Genomic DNA, 25,127 nt, shown 5'->3' with positions numbered 1-25,127 from the left:
CACATAATGTAGGATTGCCTTTATTGTAATCATGCGCAAACGGATTGTCAGAAGGGGCGGGGCTAGTCAAAAGTTGGAAGGATTATCCTGACGTGTGAACCGTTCTTTAGGTTTAAGAAGCCAGATGTATTTATGCATTTTTATGGTAACCTAATTTAATTATAGTTCAACAGACTCACTTCAAACTGCAAAACTCTGTCATTGTAAATCTGTGCCTCCAGTGTCTTTAAAATGATTATGATTTTTCCATCCTGATGCAATCTGCAGTGTTTGGTGTTAACTATGCTCAAGAATTGTGCAACCATTCTGTTTTAAAGTGATGGTTTCATATTAAGAAATAAATCAATTCAGTTTTCTACTCAATTCAGTGTATTTAAATTGTGCCAAATCACGACAAGAGACCTCTCATAGCACTTCACAAATATCTGGACCGACAGTAGCCAAAGCAAAATGATTTTGCTCTGCATGTCGGTCTAGCCATGCTTCATTAGATCCTCAGCCGGTCTACCATTGGCACGAATAGTCTTGTGCTTTGCAAATCACAGCGCTCTATCAGTTTGGTGGGCGGGATTATGCAATAGAGCAGAACAACTAAAATGGTGATGGCTTGTTTGAAATGGCTTTGGCTTTAACTTTGGACAATTTAGACTTGGGCTTTTCTTTGAGTCAAGAGCAGATAAAGGTACTTAAGTCCTTCATTTAGAAAAAGGATGTATTTGTAATGGGTATAAACCTGAAGACTCTGAAATTATGCCAAACACAGCAGTTAAACGTTTAAAGAAGATAGTTATTTTAGAATGTGGGGGAATAAGGGAAGAGTAGAAAGTTCTGCTGTTAGGAAAACTGGAGACAGAGCAACATGTGCTGTGATGGTGTGTGTGTGTGGGGGGGGGGGGGGGGGGGGACTGTCATGGTGCCAGCTATGGGAACTCTTCTTGTCTGTGGATTTCCCCTCCTCTCCTCAGAATGACACAGACAATTAGTTCAGCCCAACAGAAGTTCATCAATCGAAAATCCAATGTCTAGGTGAGGTACAGGCAAGTTCATCCACAGGCAGGCAGAGGTCAGTAATACTTATCAGGGGGTAGAGCAGGAATCGGTAGTCAAAGTTCAGAGCCAAGGTAGGTCTCCAGATGATAGATGGGCGAGAGAATCCATGAGGGGCGAGGCAGGCAGAATCTGTGGACAGAAAACGTGGTCAAAAAATCAGAAAAGGGCTTGGCTGTAAAATATCGCTGGAGTCTCTACTGGCACAAGGCTGTCGATCATCTGACAGGGAGACGGAGCCTGAGCTTTGCTTATAAAGAGGAGCACACAGGTGCAGCAGGGAGACAATCAGGCAGGGCTCAGGTGAACTATGTGAAGCTGATTAGTAACAGGAGGACTGGCAGAAAGGAAAACAACAAACATGGCAGGCGTGGCAGAACAACGTGGAATCATTACAGTATTTGCATCTTCTTCTGATAGTGTATGGTAGACTGCCTCGTTGACTGACTTCCATAGCGGTGAGTACCTCATGTTATTTGTTGTCCAATAGCATGCGGAGATGGTTTGAAAGACAATCATAGACTCCGCCCTACAACTGAGCTTTATCCATGGGTCATGGTCTGACTATATTGCCTGTTGTGTGCATCTCTACAGGTTTCTGCTTCTTTGCATAACAGATGAATTAAAAAGACCTCTAAGAGTGTTTTATGAATCCTCCTGGCCTTTGCAAACAAAATACTTCATAGGTTGTACTTGCATCAGTAATCCACTGTGAAATTAGCTGTAGCTGTAGACCCCAAGTGAGTTTTACACATATGTGTAAATATGTTTACATACTATATGCATACAAGTGTCTTGTAGCACGAGCATTTGAACTTAGATGTGATTTGACGACTGACTCAGTGTGCATGTGCATGCTCTTGAAAAAAGCGCTTTAAGTAAGGCTAAAGTTGTTTTAGATCAGGTCTTAAGAAAAAACTGTATATACCCATGAGACAATTCTGTAAGTGCCTATTTGCATATTGATAACTATAATTGACATTTGGCTAGCATTTACATTAGAACCTCAGCATAAGTTATTAAATCACCTGCTACTTTTCCAACCCTGCTCTCTCTCAAACTACAACTACACTTGCTGTGAATTTTAAACTGTTGATTTGCACAGACTGCACACACACACATATACACACACACACACACACACATTTACTCCATAATGCATCAGCGCGTTTGCAACAACTTGCACATATTCCCTCTCATTCACCCTAAATGTGCTTTCAGCTGCTTGATTAGAGGTTCGCTGAGGTGTGACTCTTTTTTCCACATTCCTCCTCTATTTCTTCTGCAAATGCACAAATAATAGCACCTTCTGTAGTAACACCAATGTGCAGAGCATAGCAGATGAAGCACTGCCTAATGTGCGAAACATGTGCTGAGGGTTGGTAAGATTCCCCAGTTCTACAGATAGCAACACAGCCTCAGAGAAGGGAAAAGGACTGGGCAGGCGTGATGGTGAGCTCTCATTTAGAGTTAATGAGCTAGGCTGTGGTTTTACACACTGACTGGGAGGCCTCACCAATACAGATAATTATTTTAGTTCAGCTGGAAAGTTTGTTCAGTAGGAATATGCGTTTGGTTATCTACGTTTTCTGTTGATTTTACTTTTATGTATCCAATAAACACAACAGTATATTGAATGCACAATGCATAATTGACTATGTGTCAATATTTAATGTTTTACAGCAAGAATTATTGTGCTGTTCACAACCCACCAGTTAAAGGGTTTTCATTTGTGTGTAATAAGCCAACAGATGGATTTTAATTAAAGTTTCAGAAAGTAATCATTGGATGTTTGTGTTCAACTGTTTAACTTTTGGAGTCAGTCTAAAGCAGGGGTGTCAAAGATGCGGCCAGCGGGCCGGATCCGGCCCGCTAGCGGGTTTAATCCGGCCCGCGAGATGGTTGTGTAAACTTTATTTTCATACTTTACAATGTAGAGTTAAAATAAACTTATCTTTGTGAGCAAGTTTTCTCTGTAATGAGTATAAATAAAAAAAAGCTGCGCTCAAGGCTCGCACAAGGACTTGAATCACATCCTGAAGTTGGCCGCCACTCAGGATGTGACTTCTGATATTGATGTGCTGGTGAAAGCTAAAAGATGTTAAGTAAAATGAGTCAAATATACTTCAAGTGCTGCATGAAAGTGATCTTGCCATGTGATCTGTAAGCTCTGAACCACTAAGGAATGTTTATTTATTTATTTATTTATTTTTTCAAATTTTCAAGTACACTTCAGGTGTTGTACTTGTACTACACTGTCCTCAGGCTCCAGCCTTGTTTTATACTGATTGTATTAAAACAAAGAAAACAATCTGAAGTTTTTTTTTTATTTACCGGTCCGGCCCACCTGGGACTAGATTTCCCTCAATGTGGCCCCTGAGCTAAAATGAGTTTGACACCCCTGGTCTAAAGATCGCCTTGGTCTAATTTTGAGGACAAAGGAGCGTGCTGGCTGTTGAATGTGGTGTGTAGCCAATTAGAAGGCGAGGTGACAGAAGCACGTTGTGTGCCCTTCATCCACCATGTTTGTTTACTTGCACGATTCGCCATGCATGACGTCTCTCATACAGTATTTAGATAATTGTTGGAAAAGCACTGCAGTGCAAAAGCTTTCATCTCTGCAGTGAAACTGATTTATGCAATGGACGTCAAACATCTCGGCATTGTCGGGATTAGACAACGTTTGTCTATTTGAAAGAAAAAAAAACGACCAAAACCATTTTAAGTTTGACGAGGCCCATCATCATAAACGCTTATCCAAATGCCAAATATACAATAACGTGTCCCAAAACATAAAGATTTATGCTACATCTGCCTGTCAGGTTTGGGTTAACAGAGTTGCTTGGTTTGTGTTTCATTTGCTCTTCTCACCTCCTTATCCATTCCTGCCTGTGATCCAAAAGGAAGCCCGTTGTTCTCCCCGGTCATTTATATATGATGGTGTTTGTCATTTAGCTGAAGGCGGTTTGACTTGTCCGGTTTTGGCTCTCTGAGCGATCACAGACCTACACCCGACACCCAGAATAGCGCTCATGAATTTCTTGCCCCCAGCCCAGCCATCTCCTTCACCCTATCAGGGTACAGCTTCAGCTTTCATTTTGGCGTTCTGACTGCATCCTCTATTAGTTCCTGCTCTTCCTCTTCCTCCTCCCTTGTCGCCCTTTATCAGACGCATCTCATCTGAGTGTTTTATTGCACTGTGTCCTTGTGGAGCGAGACCTTGGGGCCTGCAGCAGACATCCAAAAAATATATCTCCACCCTCTCGCTTTGCTCTTGGCCCACAAAATACGGAGCAAAGACGTCTGTGTTTTTACTTCATCCTCCTTCCTTTCCTTTAGCTTTGAGTGTCCTCTCCCATTTCTCATCTACTAATTTTGTCTTTTTCTCCTTCAGCTCTGGCAGTCACCATGTTTTTATGGAGACAGTGTTGTAAGGGTGCATGACAAGTGCAGTCAACCAGCGCTGCTCCTCCTCCTCCCAAAGCAGGGCTCTCCATTTAGAACAGTGGCAGGCTCTCATGAAATTAGATTTTTCTCTCAGCTGCTGTTCATTATGGTTTTAGTATTCCAGGTTCTGCTGATCTCTCTATTATAATCGAACGTTGTTCATTCAAATCACCATATTTCCATATTTTCCTTCTAAACGTCAGCTGATGAGATTCAGGAAATCTCATCATTTATTCTAAACAAATTGCTTTTAAAAGAGTTTTTTTGGCAAAAGAAAATGATAAAATCATCATACTTGAGTTGTAGGGCTTTGCTCACATGTTGCTGACACATTTTTTTTAAATAGTTACAGAAGTGGGACAGCATCTGGAATTATCTGGGAACCTTCGTGAATGAAGTCGGTATATCTCTCCAGGCTGAGAATGTTGGCAGCAAATATGACAACAATGATTGTAAAGGGAGTTTCCAAGTATTCTAGATGAACTCATGGAGGTATTTAAATTTCTTGAATAGGCCTCATCCGAATGTTGCTTAAAATTTTAATACGTCCCAAAAATGGACAAACGTTTCTCTAATATGTTGCTAAATCATTGCAAGTGTCATAAACCTGTCTTCAGCCCATCTCTATAGGAAACTTTCTTGAGTGTCAATGATTCATTTGTTGATACCTGTTGGTCAAGATGCCAAAAGTATATTTCATTGTCCAGATTCTTGAGGTCCAACCCATGGAACTTTGTTCCAAGCATACAGCCTCCACAGTTATTTGATCATCACACGTAACAGTCATGCCACTGTTGCACTGCATTCTCAACAAATGCACACAGTTGTTGAGCGATGGTCACAATTAGAATAAACACGAGTACACATCCACCTGTGGTGTCCCTCAGGGCTCTGCGCTGGGCCCCCCCTCTATTCTCTGTTGACATGCTCCCCTTAGGCAATATCATCCGCAGACAGGGCATATCTTTTCACTGTTTTGCTGACGATGCATAGCTCTACCTCAAGACAACATCTATCCTCCCTGCTCCTGTGCTAACAGCTACGACTTGTCTGGAGGACACAGAGGCGTGGATGAAGCTCAACATTCTTTAGTTGAACAGCTATAATAATAATAATAATAATAATAATAATAATAATAATAATAATAATAATATAACACTATAATAATAATAATAATAATAATAATAATATAACAATATAATAATAATAATAATAATAATTATTATTATTATTATTATTATTATTATTAAGGATTCTGAACTCAGATGTAAAAATGTCAGTGGAATATCCTTATAAATTATTGTAATGTTTTCACAACAGTGTTTGGAACTCCTGGAGAATTTTGACCAAACTCCACAGAGCATCTGAAGCATGTGTGCAGTATCCATGTGAGGTGTATCTGTATCGTTAGTAGTAGTACAAATTCACTTAGGCTGCATCTGTAAGTGCTTGAATTTTTTCCACAACATTTCACAAATGTGAGTCCCAAGGTCAAGCCCTTGTGAGATACCAGCTTTGGTTTCCACAAGTTAGGAAGGTCAAGCAATGTGGACTCTTAACTAGTCACCAACACTTGTGTGGTCCAGAATCAGGGTTTTGCAGTCTACTTGCCTCCAAGCTGAAAGTAGCCAGTTTCAACAGCCTGAAATCTCCATGCTGCTTTGATTCACTCATTTCCACTCACTCACACACAAACACACACACACACACACACAGTCACACACAAACACACACACGCACACACACACACACACACACACACACACACACACACACACACACACACACACACACACACACACACACACACGCACATTCCTTCTCCTCACTGTTTCTCTTTTCTTCAGCTCACCAGCTGGAGTAGTGTGATTCTTTTTAAGCTAAATTAAGCATTAAGATTTTGCATTACAATCCACAACCCAAAAGCTTTCTCTGCTTGTCACAAACCCTGCCCAGTTGCAGTTTTACAAACTCCACCTTATTTGTGCCAAACTCTCCAGCAATCTGTTGTACAATACAGAGATCACTGCAGAGTTCAACAGGAAGCATACAGCTTCTGGTGTGCTGCTTAAAACACCCATCTTTGTTGTGGAGGCATTGTCCCTGTAGGAAAAGACGTGTAGCATGGGGGTGATGTGTAGCTTCTCTCAGGCATTACCGGTTGTTAGGCTTTGACAGGCCTTGAGAATCAAACTGATCCTCCTTTTACCTTCAGCTGCTGCTGAGGTCTGTGTGTGTGTGTGTGGGCACACAGATGAAGTAATGGGCTATCTGTCAGCAGACAGAGGTAAACCTGTTAGGACTCTCTGTTTCCCCGGGGGACAGATTCATTGTGCCGTTTAGCTCAGTGCAGATGCATGAATGGAAACAAATGAGAAAGGTTTAAGTTTTACAGAAAGCACTCGTGTGTCATGTGTCACATTTAGAGAGGAGCTGGGCTGGCAAAAGGGGTTTTGTATCCATGACAACAAGGAAGAACGAGTGCAGCAAACGGGAGCAGGTTGGATGCATTAGATATTCAAGTCCTTGGCTTGTGAATGTGCAATACCCACAGGATCAGAGAGGGGTATCTTGTCACAGAGGGAACATTTGATAAGCCCTCACTTCCATCCAACACACACTGTAATCGGAGCAGCTACCCACTAGGTGGGCTTAAGTGAAAGATGAATGCAAGTCTGGTGACACCAAGTGTCAAAGCTGAATCCAGTGAGAAGCTGGTGGAGGGACAGCTGCAGTGCTCCAGTGGAATTTAGATTATGTTCCTCTATCCAGCTTCGTGACGACGATTCCTTTTTGAAACTGTAATAATAAACCTGGCAGAGCTCTCGCTGCAAGTTCTCACCACCAGTTTCACATTAGTCACGTGCGGCGTACACCTCACTGCAAGGCTTCACCCTTCCACCTGGATTTGTGTGTGTGTGTGTGTGTGTGTGTGTGTGTGTGTGTGTGTGTGTGTGTGTGTGTGTGTGTGTGTGTGTGTGTCTGCCTACGTCCTCCAACTGATATTGTAAAGTTATAAAAACTTTATTGATCAGTCTGTTGTTGTGACCTCTCACACCTCCTCCACGGTCAACTGCAGCTCTGCATCTCATGAGCTCGTAACCGCTTAGAGGTCGATTGCTCGGGATCAAGCCGGAGCAGACAGGAACAGCAGTAAGGTTTAGGCCAGTCGACATGTTACATGATAGGAACGAAAGGTAATCTTGGTTCTTCCTGCAGTCCATATTGATGGCTATAGGTTATTTTAGAGGTTACACACAAGCAATCTGCTTTGTAAAAGTAGCAACTGTCCGACATATGCTACTTCCTTTCATTAGCTGACATAATTTCTAAGGTTCTACTGAAAAGTCCTTGGCATGTTTTGGTAAAATGCTACAGGACTGCAGCACCAGCATGCCTTTTGAGCTCTTTTCTTTACAGCTAGTTTCTGAGACAACTGACTCAATTCTTGTCTTGTTTGCCAGCAGGTGTGTGTCTCTTATGAGATATATTCATGGACACAGACTTGCCCTAACCGTTGAAGAAGACCTAAGTGTCGTCAATAATTGTTCATAAAAGTGCTTTAAGGTGTGGTTGACTGAATTATAGTTGGTCACTAACCCTAACCCTACACCAACTCCAATATCTCATGCTGATTATTCACCCCCTCACACATTTAATGCTCAAAAGTTGGCAGCCCTGTAGGATTAAAAAATCCTCACAGATCTACATCATACTGTGAATTAACATGTAAGGATTCACTCATCTTGACTCACAATGGGGAAAGCTGTCTGGGAATCCGCAGCGAACATGGCTAATTTAAGCTATACCGTTAGCATTAGCAGCTTCACCACACAGTAGAAGCTCCTCTAGACTTGTGTTATTTGTGGAGATTAAACATTCACATTGCAAGTCAGTGGTAGAGTTGTGTTGCTGTTATCCAATCCGGGGTGAGATGTCCAAATATCAGGAAATAAGACTATAAAACATGCTGCCTGAAGCTCTGCAGTGTTGTGGGCAATTTTTAGGTCAGAGAAATAATGCACTGGGAATGACCTACTGTCATGGTCTGCGTCCTGCGTCTCCCTCCTTGTGTTCCCCAGGCCACTCCAGGTTTTTCCCCTTAGGTGTTCCCCCCAGGTTTCAGCGACCCTGTGTGTCCCCAACCCCCTCCAGGCTCTCTAGGTTTCCCTTACATTTTTCCTTAGACACTTTTTATCATTAGTCTTCTGTTAAGTGTTTTATCTAGTCTGTTTTCTCCCTCTAGTTAATTTTGCTCCCTTCCCCATTTTAGGTCTGGTTTCCTCCCCTGCTCCGTTGTGCTCCTCCTCTGTTTATTGGTCTCACCTGTGCACAATTCCCTAATCACCCAGCCCTTGTGTATATAACCCTTGGTTGTTGGTCCATTGTTTGTGTCAGCGTTGTCTCTAGGTCTCCAGGTCAGCTCTTTTAGTGAGCTCTTTGTTTCTAGGTCTCTTGGTTTTTTCATACTAGGATTTCTGGATTTTCGGTTTTGGCTTCTTGCCTGTTGGATTTACTTTTGGACAATCGCTCCTAATAAAGGATTTTACGTTTATTCCAACTCCTGCCTCGTGTCTCCCTGGTTCTGCATCTTGGGTCCTAACCAACCCCCCCCATTCTGTCACCAAGACAGACTGTTATACACATTTTTGTGTTTATATCTATGTTTTTGCCAAGATTTCAACAAGGTCAGAAGGCAAAATTCTCTGTTGTTGTGCCGGCCCATCAGCGTCTGTTTTAAACACAGAAGATCTTAAATCAAAAAGCTCATTAACAGAGATAATTTGAAACGGCTTTGGCATCAATTTAGGATGATTTTGACTTGGGCTTTCTTTGAGAAATGAGCCGATAGAGTACTTCTTTCTCTTCTTTGACGGTTTACGGCAGCCTGCCCTGTTGACTGAATTCCGTGTCACGTTTTCTGATTGGTCCTAGCGCTGTCTGAATACTACAGAGACAGATTGAAAGACAATTGTAGATTCATGACCGAGCTCCGTCTATGGGTCGTAGCCCATCAGCGTATATATATATATATATATATATATATATATATATATATATATATATATATATATTAAGGATGACTCGCCAAGCTACTAAACTTCCCAACTAGTTATTTAAAGAAGGATCTACTCAAAGACGTGTTACTCTACTCATCTAATGTAGCATCTCATATTTTTATATTTACTTACTATTTGATTCAAGTTGGATCAACTCAAAGTTTTTTAATTCTTTTAAACTTAAAATAGGACAAGTCTGTTTTTCACAGGTGCAAGTATAATTATGCAAGTTTTATTTATTTCAAAATATTAATAAATATTCTAATAAATGAATTATAAATAATTCAATATGGCTATTGTTAAATTAGATTGGTATAATAATTGAGCTACAAAAACTCCACAGATACAGTAATGACTACTAGGCTGGTGGTGAATACATCAGATGTAACGTCTCTGTCAAATATCAGCGTCATAAATCCTGAGGGGCCATTCATCCACATTTTCTTTGAGTTTATGGAGGCTGTCATTCAGAGCTGTAGCTTATTTTGAATGATTACTATTTACTTTTGCAGTGTCACCTTCTGACATTGATTCATTCAAAAGTGGAGAACAAGAAGTTTAATCCTTCAGAAGAAAAGCCTCAATGTTCTCATGCAAAAACATTGTCAGGCTACAAACTGCTTCTAGTGCTCGTGCACTCGAAGATCATGTTTGCTGATTTCTTATTGAAGTTAAAAGAAATAACTTGTGTTGATTAGACACACAGAAGAAAACCAGCTGGAGGGGAAAATCCTTCATATCCCAGTTTGATGTTAAGCATAAATTGGAGTTAAATTTGGGAGGAAAAAATTGCTTTTCCTTTACTCCAAGATGGAAAACTTTTGCTTTATTGGGATCATCTGTTAGGATCATCGACACCAACGACACAAACAAGGAGCTGGATATAGGGAGGAGGCAAGGACTCATGTGACCTTCATGGCCTCATTAGAAATAACAATGACCTCACCAGCGACCAAGCCGGTCACTTTTTTCCTTCCCCAAAATTTTCCCAGAACACCTATAGTGGAAAAACCACAAAATCAGGTGGTCATCACTTCAGCCTTCAAAATAAAAGCACTTATAACAGTAGACATTTTTATCATTTGTTTTTGGAATAAATAATAATGACGATCATCACTGAATTAACAGTAGCAAGACGTTTTTGGATTGCAGATACCGAACAACCTGGTTTGTCAGCTTCCAGCGCCCCAGCTTCTAGACGAGGTGTCAGTTTGTCACTTTGAGTGGCTGAAGAATGATACCACCAACCCCATCGCTTACTACAGATAATTTCATTTGGACAATTTGCTCTAGTTTCTCACTTTTTCTTGACTCTTAGTTTAAACTGTAACTTGCATTATCATGTATTATTCAGGCACCATCTGCCACTGCTGCACCAAATCATGCTTTGTCTTCATGCACCTTGCAGCCCGTAGTTACCGCATTTGGCTTCATTTTCAAATTTGTTTTCATTTTTTTACATAGTTTTCTTTGACCTCTTTGATTTTGGTAACACTGTTGTCTAATTTCAGCAGACTGCCTCCCGTTTCTTTTTTGTTTTGCTTCATGGGATGAAAAGAAATAAAGAGAGAATTGGGAGAGTGCGGACGGCGGGCTCGGGGGTGTGGAATATAAAATCTGATGTGAATTTTTCATCAGATTGGCAAGAAATCATTGACAAATGTGTTTACTGGCTTTTTCTCTGATTGCTGGAGAAAAGCAATAATCAGAACTGTAATGAGCGAGGCCCACAATCCCCCAGCTCGGTGACAGAAACCAGGCTTGCTTAATTAAGACTCTGATTTCCCATGAGGCATTGGGACCTTTTCTCCCTCTCGCCCTCTTTCCAGCTTTATAGTTCTTACTTTAAATGGAATTTTTGCTCTTTTCATGATGATCAGAATTAGTTATTGGAAACTAATATTGCTTTTTGATTGCCCTCATGTTGCATTAGCTCAAAATTTCCTTTGTGTCTGGCGTTTTTTAGGTGAGCCACAAAAAGGATGTGTTCACCGCGTTGAAAATAATGTGCTCCTGTCACTCTGAGCTCAAGTGCAAGCCCGCACGAGGATGAAAAGCAACTCAAAAGCACCTGACAAAAGCAAGCATCAGAAAAAGACACTTTTGAGTGAAGTTTAGATGTTTTTAGTTGAAAGCAGAAATCTTCTCCACAGCTCTGGTATAGAGGAGAGAAAGGTCACGTTTAATTGTTGTAGCTGTTTCTCCTTCGCTTTGAGGGCCGACGAGTGAAAACAAACAGGAAAGAGAAAGCTGGATATCATTTCCACTACAGCAGCTTCACGCTGAAAACACTTCTACTGTTTTAAAGCAAGGAGGACTCCAAAGCAACTGAAGAAGACGTATGAAGCCCAAGAGGGCGGTTAAATAAGATGCAATGTGGATTATGGCTTCACCCAACATTTTCTCTCCACCTACGTTTCAATTCCTTCACTGTTTCCATCTCTTTCCTCCTCCTGGACTTGGGGAAGGCAGAGGCCGTCGGTGCAGCGGAGGTGTGAACCCTCTAATCGCCGGTCATTACTCAGTGACACTTCCCACACGAATGCTTAAGTCTGCCATGTCTGGTGTGTTAGCATCAATGCATCATTCTCACTTCCACTTTGATACATTAGTGTAACTCCCTCCAAGTTGAAAACGGACACAAGGCGTTCTTGAATTTTAACTGGCGTTTATTGCACACAGGTGCCACCAACGGTGCCGTGAGAACTGTACAAACGACATAGAATAATCAATTTCCACAATAAATCGTCCTCATAGAGAATAAACAATACAGCACTAATACACAAGATAAAACACTCACAATTTACATTTACAAATTACCCGTGACCACCATAAACTTGACAGTTCTGTCACAAACAAACATTTTCCCATCACGACATAAACACACATTGCATACCTCATTGGCCGCATTAACTTGCAGGGGTTAATAAAAAACACATCTTGCAGTGTCACTCCTTTCCACAGCTGGAAAACGTCGTTGCATGCGTCTGCGTGCAACTGAAAATATTGTCAACCCCGAAACAACAAACTAAACATTGGTTCCACCCTGGAAAACATTCTATAAACCATTTAAATGTGTGCTTTTAAACCCCTTAACGTATACATTAATCTGATATATTAAAAATAAAGTATTCTTAGCTTAACTTGAACCATAAACTGCATGACTGTGGTTGACGGCAGCCACAATTAGTGTGATTCTATTAAACAAAGGAGAGGATCACATTTTCCTTTAGTCCTCTGTACATTTCAGCATGACAATTTTTATTAGTAATCTTGATTTTTTGGGAAAAGGAGGAATATTTGGACATCTGGTGAGGTCACTGTGCTAAAGAGGAAAAGAAAAGCTCTAGATGGGACTCGTGACCTTTCTCCACATGGTTTCCTCAAAGCAAAGTGACAGAGAGGAGCTGCAGGCAGGAAATGTTGGGTTAGAATTACAGAGCAGTTGGACAAGTTTGTCACATCTGTGCCAAGTGACAGCAGGGAGCTCCCTGTTAAAAGTGGCGTTCGGGGTTTTGATCCACCTGCAAAAGCTCTGCAGTGATCATCTGTAGCTGGAGGTTTGTCAGAAGACTGTGACAGTCTCATCTGACACTAAATAACAGTCCTTGATGTGTTTTAGAAAGAAAACATTCTGACAAGTATTCGTTCATTTGAATTCATAAGAAAAAGGCAGCAAAAAGATGCATTTCCCAAATAAAGGCAACAGTTGACATCCAAATGCTTTCAAACTCCAAAGTTAATGTGATTTACAAGCTGCTTGAATGAATGAGGATTATTAGCACACACTAAACATGACAAATATGTTCTCTGTTTATATTTTTAAGGTTTATTTAGCAAAAAAATAAATAAAATAAAATCCCTGTCTTCTTGTTCCAGGTCCCATTTGTCCATTAGACTTTCTGCAGCGTTTCCTCACAGCAAACACGACTCAAACGTTTTTCATCCGTGTTCAAAAAATGGATCTCCTGATTTTTGCAACTCAAACCATTTTTTAACTTCATTACTTCACATAACTCCAGACCTCATGTGATTTTCTTAATTTCACATTGAATACATATTTTCTCTGATTTATTTTCCTTTGATTTAATTGGTTTCTCAACTTATGTGAGATTAGTGAGTCACAGCTTTTCAGCCGAAAAACTGCAGTGAAGACATCGGAAAATGCACACGTGACTCATTGTGTTTGTGTGTGTAACATCTGAACAAGCCGTTTGCCGCCCCGTGTCTCACCTTGTGCTTCGACTCTGTCAGCACACACTGGATCCACTGTCCACCACGCTAGCGGTCCCTGTAAACAGGCTGATTTGTTTCTGTGTTCACAGCAGGTGTTTGATTGCATCCTTGTCACCCCCTCACACACACACACACACACACACACACACACACACAGAGAGAGAGAGAGAGAGAGAGAGAGAGAGAGAGAGAGAGAGAGAGAGAGAGAGAGAGAGAGAGAGAGAGAGAGAGAGAGAGAGAGAGAGAGAGAGAGAGAGAGAGAGAGAGAGAGAGAGAGAGAGAGAGAGAGAGAGAGAGAGAGAGAGAGAGAGAACCATGCTCTGTGTGCAAAGCTGTCTGCAGCCTCCACAGTGTCTGATGCAGATGTTTAGAAAGATGGCTGAATAACTAGTAATCAAACAGAAGTGATCGTGTTACGTAATGCTCTCCTAGGTGTGTGTGTGTGTGTGTGTGTGTGTGTGTGTGTGTGTGTGTGTGTGTGTGTGTAACTGGTAATGGTTTGTGAGTTGCCATGGAGGTGTTTAAGCTGTGTTGGTACTCTAGTGTAAGTAACACATTGGGGTTCTGTCTTACTGTGGAGTAGTAATTCACCTGTACACCTGTACTTATGGGATGGTCGTCTAACTGTAGGGTTCTGCTTACAAGCTGGCCCTCTAGGGGACATTTCCAGTGACTGGGTGTAACGGTGTTCTACAGTTAGCACACAGGGTAAAGATGCAACTACTGTGAGCAGAAACTAATGTAACCAGCCTATTATAGATGGTCTTCAGGTGTAAAAATAAAAATATCTGCTCAAACAGCCTTTTTCAGGAGCACAAGAGTCTGAGGAAAACCCCTCACCCGGCTGTTGTTTCTTTGGGTCAAACTGAGCTCTGTAGCAGATTTTCCTCTTGCTGTGATGGTTTTATGGCTCTCAGCTGAGCACCAAATAGCAGTTGCTTTTATAAACTGAGCACAACTAAACAGGAAATTGGTTTTGGTCGATTATTTCTTTGTTGTAAAAATGCTTCTTGGCTATAAATCTGACATTGTTGGAAAGTCTTGTTAGCTACCTTTACAAACTATAACGGCCATGTATCTGTGGAAGAAGTACCATGTCTCAGACCAACCAGGGTTCAGTAACAAAGATTAAATAATCTACTAAACACAGACATCTTTACTTTTTGTGCTAAACTTAATTTTCATGCTTCTAGATGGTCTGAGTTTTCCTATAACTTCCTCATCATATCTGTAGATTTAATGTTTTTATTTATTGGTCCAGAATCATATCCTGGCCTGCCAGACTCGTCCTCTGTTTAATTCTGCACAGAGTCTGGTAACTCACAGGCAGAGGCACGTGAGGGGAGGGACTAGGCAGCTCAAAAATAACCAATCAGAAAAAAGACAGAAATGCCGACTTTACTGCATGACGCTGTAGTTTTCTAGCTGTAGTAAAATAATAAATAAAAGGCGTCTGGCAACGGCGCACACATCTCTTTTTTTTTTTAAAGAAATGCTTTTAATGTAACTGGACTCAGCCGCACTACTTCCTCCAGTCAAGAAACGTTCTGCGTTGTGTAAATGATGAACCACTCAGAGGTTCAGGTTCAGCCCAACTGACGGCGTTTTTATTCTCCAGCTGCACAGAATGGGATAACACACAGTTCAGCAGCAGCGAAAATCATCTAGCCGATCTCAGCTCATCTCCCTCCAATGCCAACACGTTCTCACACCCAAAGCATCAAAATATGACGCGTGTGACCAAGCCTCAATATATGACGATTTGGGACGCCCCAGCGCGTCAGGAGACGACGGTCAGGGACACACTGATGACGCACCGTCCCAGAGCGTCGGTATCCGACGTCGGTGGTGAGACGGACATTAGAACGACTTGTGAACTACTTAACCTTTCCCCTCACCCCATTCCTAACCTTAAGGTCACAGTTACTGACCTTAAGGTTAGGATTGGGGTGAGGGGAAGGTTAATTAGTCAAATAATGTCCGTGTGACGTCAGTGTTTGACGCCCGCGGAGCCACGTGTCCCTGCGTGTCCCTGATCGTCGTCTCCTGACGCGCTGCGGCATCCCGAATCGTCATATATTGAGGCTTGGTCACACAAACTTTTCTCAAAATGTCTAAAAATAAACACTTAAAATGAGAATCTTGAATGTAAGACAATTGTTTAGGGTAAGTAAAATAAAAATATATAATTAAATAAGTAAATTGAATATAATTAGGGATTTTTGGTCGAATGAATTGCACATTTTTCTACATTGACGCTTCTGCTTGTTGTTGTGGTTTAAAGACATTCAAGTCATTTAGAAAAGAGGAAAGAGCCGCAGCGAACTCCGCCGCTGTCTTCGTTGTTTATGAGAAACTGAGCATCGCTGTGTGTGACGTCCGCGCGCTGTAGTTTTTTAGCTGTAGTCAAAAATGGCGTCTGGCGACAGCACAAACATCTTTCTTTAGAAAAAAAGGCTTTTAGCGCTTCTACTTGTTGTTTTAAAGACGTGTCCAAGTCATTTAGAACAAAGGAAAGAGCCGCAGCGAACTCTGCTTCATTCGCCATGTTTATGACAAACTCGGCGTTGTGGTGTGTGACGTACGTTAATCAGCGCTGATTGGCTCGGTTAGAATTCTCAGGGGGTGGGGTTATTTGAATAGGAGAGTTCCCAGACTCTTTCTCTGTGCAGATTTAAACAGAGGAGGAGTCTGGCAGACCAGGCTACCAGAATGAAGACCACAACAATCCAGTCAGGTCTTATGTCATTTCTAGATAAAGTTTGTGATATTAGCTGCATTGGTACTTTTCAGAAGATGTGAAGATGTTCTATATTATTCTCATATTTAGATCTGATGTAGGTTGGCCTTTTGCCACTTTATAATCAAATTTACTGAGAAATCATTTTTACTTGTTATTTCAGAAATATGATTGTTACTCTGAGTTTAGCATGCAGGCTAGTTGTGAAAATAGTCTGCTACTCATTTTTTCTGCATTAGCTGCATTAGTCCATTCATGGACTTCTCCATCTGATGGGGAAGGCTGTTGTTAATTTAACATCCAGGAGAGAGTAGAGCGCGTCTTGGCTAGTAGAAGCTAATAGTTAGCATTAGCAATTCTACAACATGGTAGACCTCAGTCAGGCTTGTGTTATTTGTGGAGATAAAACATCATCGTTGCAAAGCAAACCGAGTGAGTGGAAAAATCGAGTTGCTGTTATCCATTCAGAGTAGAGATGTCCAAATATTATGAATACGCTGCGACGGCACAATTTGGAGTCTTGAGCCTTCAAGACTCCAAATTGCGCCATCTTCCCTACTCCACCGGCTCACTTCTACTTCCTGAAACAGAAGCACCAAAACTTTCTTTCCACAGAGATCAACTCACAAGTCGTTTGTTCTTATTAGTGACCACAGCAGAGTCATTGCAATAACAAGTGAATGAGAGCTTTAAAGCAAAAGGATTAGCATTGACGCTAATGCTGAAGAGTACCGTTTGTGTTTGGGCAAGCTAAAAAAAACTGTTAGTGGTCCAGGTCTGAAACCAGTATGATGATTGTAGATGATTAACAGTAAAAACTGATGCAACACTTGGAGTTCTGGGTATTAAAGGCCATAATCCCCCACGTGTCATTAAACATGTAAATATGTAGCTGATAGCCACAAATTAATTGTGTGACTGTAAATGTGGTTTCTCAAAGCCTACACTGGCGCACACACACACACACACACACACACACACACACACACACACACACACACACACACACACAGATCCCACTTGTCTATTAGACTTTCAGTTCTTCCCAATCTTGATGAAAACTGAAGTGCTGTTCAATGCTGCAGAGCCCGGCGCTGCAGACGTGTCGCCTGGCAAGAAAAAGGAAAGCCCCGCTGGTGAGAGTGTAGAGTGAGAGAGGGAGAGGGAAAAGAAAGATGGATGGCTCTGCTACGTGTGGTGTGTTAAAAGGCTCTTATGTGCAGACTCCCTCTGGCGACTCTCAACTCACCTTCTGACCAGAAAAGGGGATTGAACTAAACACAACAAAAGGAATGCATCCTGTAAATGTTTGAATTTGTCTGCAGATATTTGTCATGCCACTTATGTGTGTGAAGCGTGCAGCATTCTGCTGCGTGGGTGTATAAGAGACAGAGTTTTTGCTTGTTTGTGTTGACGATTTTATTTTTTGTGGCAGTGTGAAGTGTGCGTCAATGCCCTGACTGACATATAACTCACTGAACACCATGCTGTTGGAAGTACATCACTGGGATGTCATAGAAGATGCTCATTTTTGACTCAATACATGATACACCAGCAGCTATCTGTAATGAATGCTGTTGGTCCGCTCATCTTATTAGCTGCTTTCAAAATTCACTTTTTGCCCAGAAAGGAAAACTAAAAAAGCAGCTTCCTGTGCGATGCCAGCCACATGAAGTGTGTCATCCTCTTTCTGTGCCGCTGTCGACTGTTGTGGGCTTGTCTGCGGCTCACGGTGCCTGCTTTCTGGTGTCCCGGGGAGCCGGTGCAGCAAGTGCCACGACTCGTCGTGGGGTTGTTTTCATTTTCCTGCATCAGACAATGCATGGTGCAACATTTGCATGACTGAATTCAACAAGGCTATTTCTTGAAAGAGTTCCTGCTGTGATACGGTGAGGCTCAGGGACTTCTGGAGCTGACCACTTAACTGCCCGTGCTTGTCAATAACTCTTTATAAAGATCAATTTGAACAATCAGAGGAGAGAGCGCCGCTGGGGCTGAGGTCCCATATTGAGCTGTTTCAGTGTGGTGATGTTACACGCAGCTCTTTTCCAAAGAAAGAGCCTCACCCCTCTGGACATTTGACTTCATTACAGGAATGTTCACCTCAGACTGGAGCTATAAACTCTGCAATGAACTGAGCCTTTTGAGCGGCTTCGGAAGCCCACACTGTGTCCAGGTGGCAGTTTTGCTGAAAGGGGTTTGACTGAAAATAATTAAAGGTATTTTATCAAAAAAGGAAGTTTTTTTTTATTATTGCATTCATCCTACACTGGAGTGTTTTCTACTCTGTCCCACCTGTAGTGGAGGCTGTGATAAATGCGGTTGTCATGACACCTGGGCCAGCCAATGAGCGGACAGAAACGGGCATCCACAGCGAGCTGACCATTCACCTCCTAACCTTCCATGCTGATTATTAATCCAGCTTACAGTGCTCTTCCTGTGTCCCTCCATCACAAATTAACCTTTCTCTTCTTCTCTCCCTCCTCCCCTCCTGTCTTTCTCTGTCCCTTACTTTTCACTACCCTGCCTTTGTCGTCCTCCCCTGTTGTCCTCCCTCTTGCAGCAAATTTATTCACGTGAAAGTTATTGACGATGAGGAGTATGAGAAAAACAAGAACTTCTTCCTGGAGCTGGCTGAGCCTCGCATGGTAGACATGAGTCTGCAGAAAGGTGCAGTACTGAAATGATTTCTTCTGTTTTATCTCCTTTAACCTCACTGCTCGTAGCTTTCCCACTTTGCCTGTCCTCTCTCTGTTTTACCCTAACGTTCCATTTTCCATCCTCTGTTTAGAGTTTCTTTCATAGGGCGGTTCTTTAAAGTCAGACCTGGTGTAACATTACATCATTTTCATCACCATGACAGCTCACTCAGATGCTGTCATCCTCCGCAATAAATAGTCACTTTTATGTACGACCTCAAAGAAGCAATCGGACATTTTTATGTGAATGTAAAATTAATTCTAACCTAAATGCAGAGTCTATAAACTATTTTTATCCACAGACTTCTGCTTGAGTGATAAATGCATGAATTTAGTCTCAGTGAAATAAGATTATTGCTGGTTTTTTTTTTCATGTACAGCAAAATATGCATGTGATTTTGGGGGCTAATAAAGTATTCAGGAGTTTATAGAATTTGATATAATTTGCATTCCTCAGACTTTTGAACATTTGTTTTTTAAATAAAGCTTTTTCTTTGTTTTTGTTTTTTATAATTTTAATTGTTAGATATTCAGAATTGGGGCTTTTGAAAAGAAAAAGGAAAAGAAAAGGAATTTCAGAATTCAGAAATTTAAGAAATTCTGAGATTAAAGTCAAAATTCTAATTGTTTTCTTTTATCCTTTCAGTGGCCCAAATATTCTTGTGTAGGTAAACAAATCCAGTTGGTGTGTTTTTCTGTTTTATAAACTTTTAGAAAGTCAAAAAATTGTCCACGGGAGCTTTTCTAAAATGTGTCTAAACACTTATGAGGGTTCAGAATGTCGGCGTCTTGTTTTTGTGCTGCTGGAGTTTTAAAGATATTTAAAATATTTGTGTGACGGAGTCGTCACGGTCGTCTGGAGCCAGACTTTTCTATGCTGATTGCTAGTTTGTGCCTGCGAGTAAGAAGAACCAGCAATGTGAGACAGCTTTGGGCCAGGTGACCACATTCAAACATTTTATTTACTAGTGAAAAAAAACTTAACTTCTATCAGGAAAGCAAGAAGAAATGTTATTTCTGTTTTTACATATATTTTTCATGTCATTTCAGAATATTTGCAATGTTGTGTTTTTATCTCATTTAGCTTGACTTTTTTTAAAAGATATCTTCATCTTTATTTCTTTTATGAGGTTATGAGTGGAAGTTGCATTGTTTGACGAACGAATAATAACACAACACAAAAACTAGTTTTTATTTTTAAAAATAAGTTTTGAACGTTAAATGTTCTTCAATAATTTTTAGAATAATTTGTTTTGCTGAAATTCATCTCAGAATGTAATTTTGATATATATAAATAAATAAATACATAAAATAAATAAATAAATCAAGTAAAGAATATATTGAGTTATAGCTCTTAGGCCATATTTCCATTTCCTATCCAAATAAATAATAAACCAGCTTTTATCAAGCACCCCCGTCATGCATGTTTTCCATGTCTCTTGATTCATTTAGGTCAGGTGTGTGGCAGCAGGGAAACACCTAAAACATGTAGCACAGGGGTGCTGAGGACCAGGGTTAAAAAACACTACATGAAGGAAAAGCAAAGCATGGCTGCAGCTGAATGATGCTCTGCTAATGAGAGAGGGCATGAATCCCCTTTGAGATAGAAACATGAAAAAGAATGAAATTAATCTTTCATTTTTTATAAAGTCACATGATGTGCTTTGGACAATATTTACTATTTGTTTTAACAGCTTCAGTCCTGTTCTTTGTGATTGATTCGAGAACGGCTGTGTTCTGCAGACAGTAATGAGAGGAGGAAGGTAAGCTATCTGCTCAGACAGAACCAGGATGAAGATAGGCAATGGCCGCTGAGGCTATGGCGGATACACGCCAAGGGCCAGGTTCAGTCTGAGAAGGAGAGAAAGAGAACCTCTGTGTGTCTTTTATTCTGGCTCCACATTCTCACAGAATCATGTAAAACATGCAAACAAAAAACATACTGGTTTGTACTTACAGTCGACTTTCATTTATATATTTCTGTGTGTGTGTGTGCGTGTGCGTGTGCGTGTGTGTGTGTGTGTGTGTGTGTGTGTGTGTGTGTGTGTGTGTGTGTGTGTGTGTGTGTGTGTGTGTGTGTGTGTGTGTGTGTGTAGCTTCTTTGTACACATCTCAGTAATGGAGCACATGTTTTATTCTACTAATTGAATGACACATTAAAGGAATATTCCACCCCTCAGTGAAAAGTAGTCTGTTGCCATGTTCCCCAGAGTTAGATCAGTGGGAAAAGGCATTTGGTAACCAGCCCAGTCATTCTGCTGATCTGGTAGCATTCTATTAGCTTTAGCTTAGCATAAACAATGAAAGTGAGTGGCAACAGCTAGCATTTTGTGTGTTGCTGGATGTATTTCAGTCAGCCTTTAGACCAAACCATAGCACAGAGACTGCTTTGATTAGGGTGCTAAATGACATTCTGGTGGCATCTGACTCTGGGTCTATGGTACTGCTGCTCCAGCTGGACCTTTCAGCGGCTTTTGATACGGTCGATCACCAAATTTTACTGAATCGGCTTGGGTCTTGGGTTGGGGTGGCGGGGGTGGCGCTTAAATGGTTCCGCTCCTACCTATCAAACCGTACCATCTCTGTACAGATTGGTGACTGTGCATCCTCCAGTCTTCCACTGCCTTGGGGGGGGGCCGCAAGGTTCCGTTCTTGGGCCATTGCTGTTTTCAATCTACCTTCTGCCTCTGGGCAATATCCTGAATCAGCATGGCCTGAGCTACCACATCTACGCAGATGACTGTCAGCTATACATGGAAATGGACGAGAAAAATGCGGGCTCGAAATTGGCTGCATGTATGGATGACGTGAAGGGCTGGCTGGCATCCAACTTCTTAAAACTGAATGAAAAGAAGTCTGAGTTTATTGTTTTTGACCCCCGCAACCACCATGGCTCTCACCCTGTTTGTGACCTTTTAACCCTAAACCACAAACAGTGTGTGACGAGTCTCGGGGTCAAGCTGGATGCTGGACTCACAATGGCCCCACAGATAAACTCTGTAGTGAGGTCTTGTTTTTATCAGCTTCGCCGCCTTACTCACCTCAGACGAATCCTGAAACGGAGGCATTTGGAGTCAGTCATTCATGCATTCATTACCTCTCGCCTGGACTACGCAAACGCCCTCCTCATTGGTGTTCCGGACTCTGCCCTGAATCGGCTGCAGGTTTTTCAGAACGCTGCTGCCAGGTTCTTGATGGGTACACACCGACGTAGCCACATTACCCCTGTCCTGGAACATCTTCACTGGCTCCCTGTCATTTTCAGCGTGCAGTTTAAGTTACTGACTTTTGTTTTTAAAGCACTCAGTGACCTGGCACCTTCCTACCTCTCTGCCCTTCTCACTCCATATGTGCCCACCCGCTCGTTGAGGTCGGCTGACCTTTTGCTGCTGCACACGCCGCGGATGAGGCTCAAATCGCGGGGTGAACGAGCATTTGTCCATGCTGCCCCAAAGCTATGGAACTCATTGCCCATTGGAGTTCGGCAGGTTCCATCTCTGGCGGTTTTTAAATCTCGTTTAAAGACCCACTTTTACACTTTGGCTTTTAGACAGTGACTCGTTTTAGTGTTTTATTGTGTCATTGTTTTAATGTGTTCCTATTTATTCATGTTTTCTCTGCTTTTAATTGAGATTTTTATCCTTTGTTTTAGCTCCTTGTAATGGGTGTGTTTTGTTTTAGCCTGTGCAGCACTTTGGGCAGCTCCCATGCTGCATTTTAAATGTGCTATATAAATAAACTATGCTATGCTATGCTATGCTAAATATCATGAAAAGGGCAATTCTGCATTGGTTCTTTTACTAACCCAAATATTTGTTTCCCCCCCCCCCCCCCCTCCTCTCTGTCTCTCTCTCTCTCTCTCTCTCTCTCTCTCTCTCTCTCTCTCTCTCTCATCTGGCCAGATGCTAAAGGGGCGTTTTTGTTTGTAAACGGGAACACCCACTCCAAATGAGAATGCCCCCTAGCCTGGAAAGCCAGACTAAATAATACATTTATTTATCTAAATAAATGTATTATTTAGTCTGGCAACGCTTCATTGACGGCTCTCGGTTGTGGGGCGGGTTCTACGTTGTCTTTCAAATGATCTCCGCATTCCACTGGACAATGAATGTGACATACTCTTGTTTCACTCTGTTGCATCATCCCACCCACCAGGCATATAGAGTGCCCTGATTGGCCCACAAAGTGGATAAAGCTCTGTGATTTGTTCACTAAGCAGATAGAGCACTATGATTGGCCCACCATTATGGACCAATCACAGCTCTTTATGTGTTTGAAACCCCTCTGGAGAGCTGTGATTGGCTAGCCAGAGTCCTGGTAGGAGCTGCGGAGGTTCCAATGGAGCGTGCCTAGACCATTGTTTGCAAAGCAAGAATTTGGTCTAGTTCACTAGGCTAAATGCCCCCTTCTTCGTACTCACTCTTGAAATATTACTTCACCTCCGATGTTTCAAAATAAGATATTTTCTCCACTCATCTATCTGTTCCCCGTCTTTTTTATACCGTTTTTGATCATCTGTGCTCACCCTGCTCTCTGAACCCAAACCCGCATTTAAGTCCCGCCTCCCTATTTACTCAGTTTGTACAAATATTAAACTCAAAACGGGAGAAAAGGAATTGACGGGACACAGACTTCTCTCTCCTCTACTTTGGACTGTCTCTCAAGAGAAGCGCACACGAAACACCGCAGCTAAAAGCCAGTGGCTTTTCAAAATAAAGTACATTTTAAATGTTTCATGATATTTAAATTAATTTCAAACTACGATTATGGTTAGTATAAGTACGCAAATATAGGCTATGTCTTTTACGCCTTACATTGTTTAACAATAGTGTAAGGGGTTATGATTTGTTATGATTGGACTTTTATGTTGAAGGGGTGTTGTTGGCCGGTTGTGTGGAGAGTTCCGGTTCGGTTGTATAGAAAGAGAAAACGAGCTAGTTTGAATGGAGATTGTTAACGTTGTTTTTCCTGGAGTTAAGGCGTGGGCTGCGGCCAACAGTAACCCGGAATAATGATCTGAAACGGAAAGAACAAGTTGGAGCCATTACAATATCTTAATAGCATTAATATCTTATCAACAAAATGTATTCTATAGATGTGGCTGCTTTTATTTTGCTTGATCAATTAGTGTAGACTTTTATTTTGACAAACGTACTAGGGAAAATAACGTATTTTGATTGGTTAGTGAAAAGTCACAGTAACCACCATCGAGGCGTTTCTGTAGCCCAAGCAGAAACGCCCCGCGGCTGGCTAGACCCTTCTCTCTCTCTCTCTCTCTCTCTCTCTCTCTCTCTCTCTCTCTCTCTCTCTCTCTCTCTGTCTCTCTGTCTCTCTCTCTCTCTCTCTCTCTCTGTCTCTCTCTCTCTCTCTCTCTCTCTCTCTCTCTCTCTCTCTCTCTCTCTCTCTCTCTCTCTCTCTCTCTCTCTCTCTCTCTCTGTGTGTGTGTAACTGTCTTTTTCCTCTCTCTTTTTTTCCCTTTGTCTCTTCCCACCTCTGTGTGTGTTTGTGTCACCCCCCTCCCTCCCTCCCCAAACCTTGACCCCTGACTTGACTCCCTCATTTCCACCTGTTTATTGTACAAATATATAAATGGTTTCTTATATTAACAACCATATTGTAAAACTAATAAAAAGCACTTAAACCATCTAAGATATACCGACTTACCTTCATACATGCAGGATGTAATGAATGTTTGAACAAAGTAATAAATGTTTGAACGTCCTGTAATGAGGACTTAATGAAAAACCTTGTTTTATGCTTCATCATATTTTATGAATGAAATGCTTTGATTGCACGTTAGTGTGAGACACTTACATTGGCCGGAGCTAGAGCAGGTGCAGCTTTGTCTCATTAACATGATGATACGATCATTTCATGGGTTTCCTATACAACACAGCA

At 41.6% G+C, this 25,127-nt stretch overlaps 1 protein-coding gene across 2 annotated transcripts in view; it reads left to right on the top strand.

Annotated features, from left to right (window-relative positions):
* slc8a3 (solute carrier family 8 member 3) overlaps window positions 1-25,127 on the top strand; it is a 152,499-nt gene that overhangs the window by 81,648 nt on the left and 45,724 nt on the right. For both annotated transcript variants that reach the window (XM_015969170.3, XM_015969169.3), the window contains exon 3: window positions 19,094-19,200. In XM_015969170.3, the coding sequence (XP_015824656.3) occupies window positions 19,094-19,200 (107 nt within the window). The remainder of the gene's footprint in view (window positions 1-19,093; window positions 19,201-25,127) is intronic.

This window comes from Nothobranchius furzeri, chromosome 18 (assembly GCF_043380555.1).
Source record: "Nothobranchius furzeri strain GRZ-AD chromosome 18, NfurGRZ-RIMD1, whole genome shotgun sequence".
NCBI lineage: Eukaryota > Metazoa > Chordata > Actinopteri > Cyprinodontiformes > Nothobranchiidae > Nothobranchius > Nothobranchius furzeri.
This window is presented reverse-complemented; position numbering and strand designations above follow the sequence as displayed.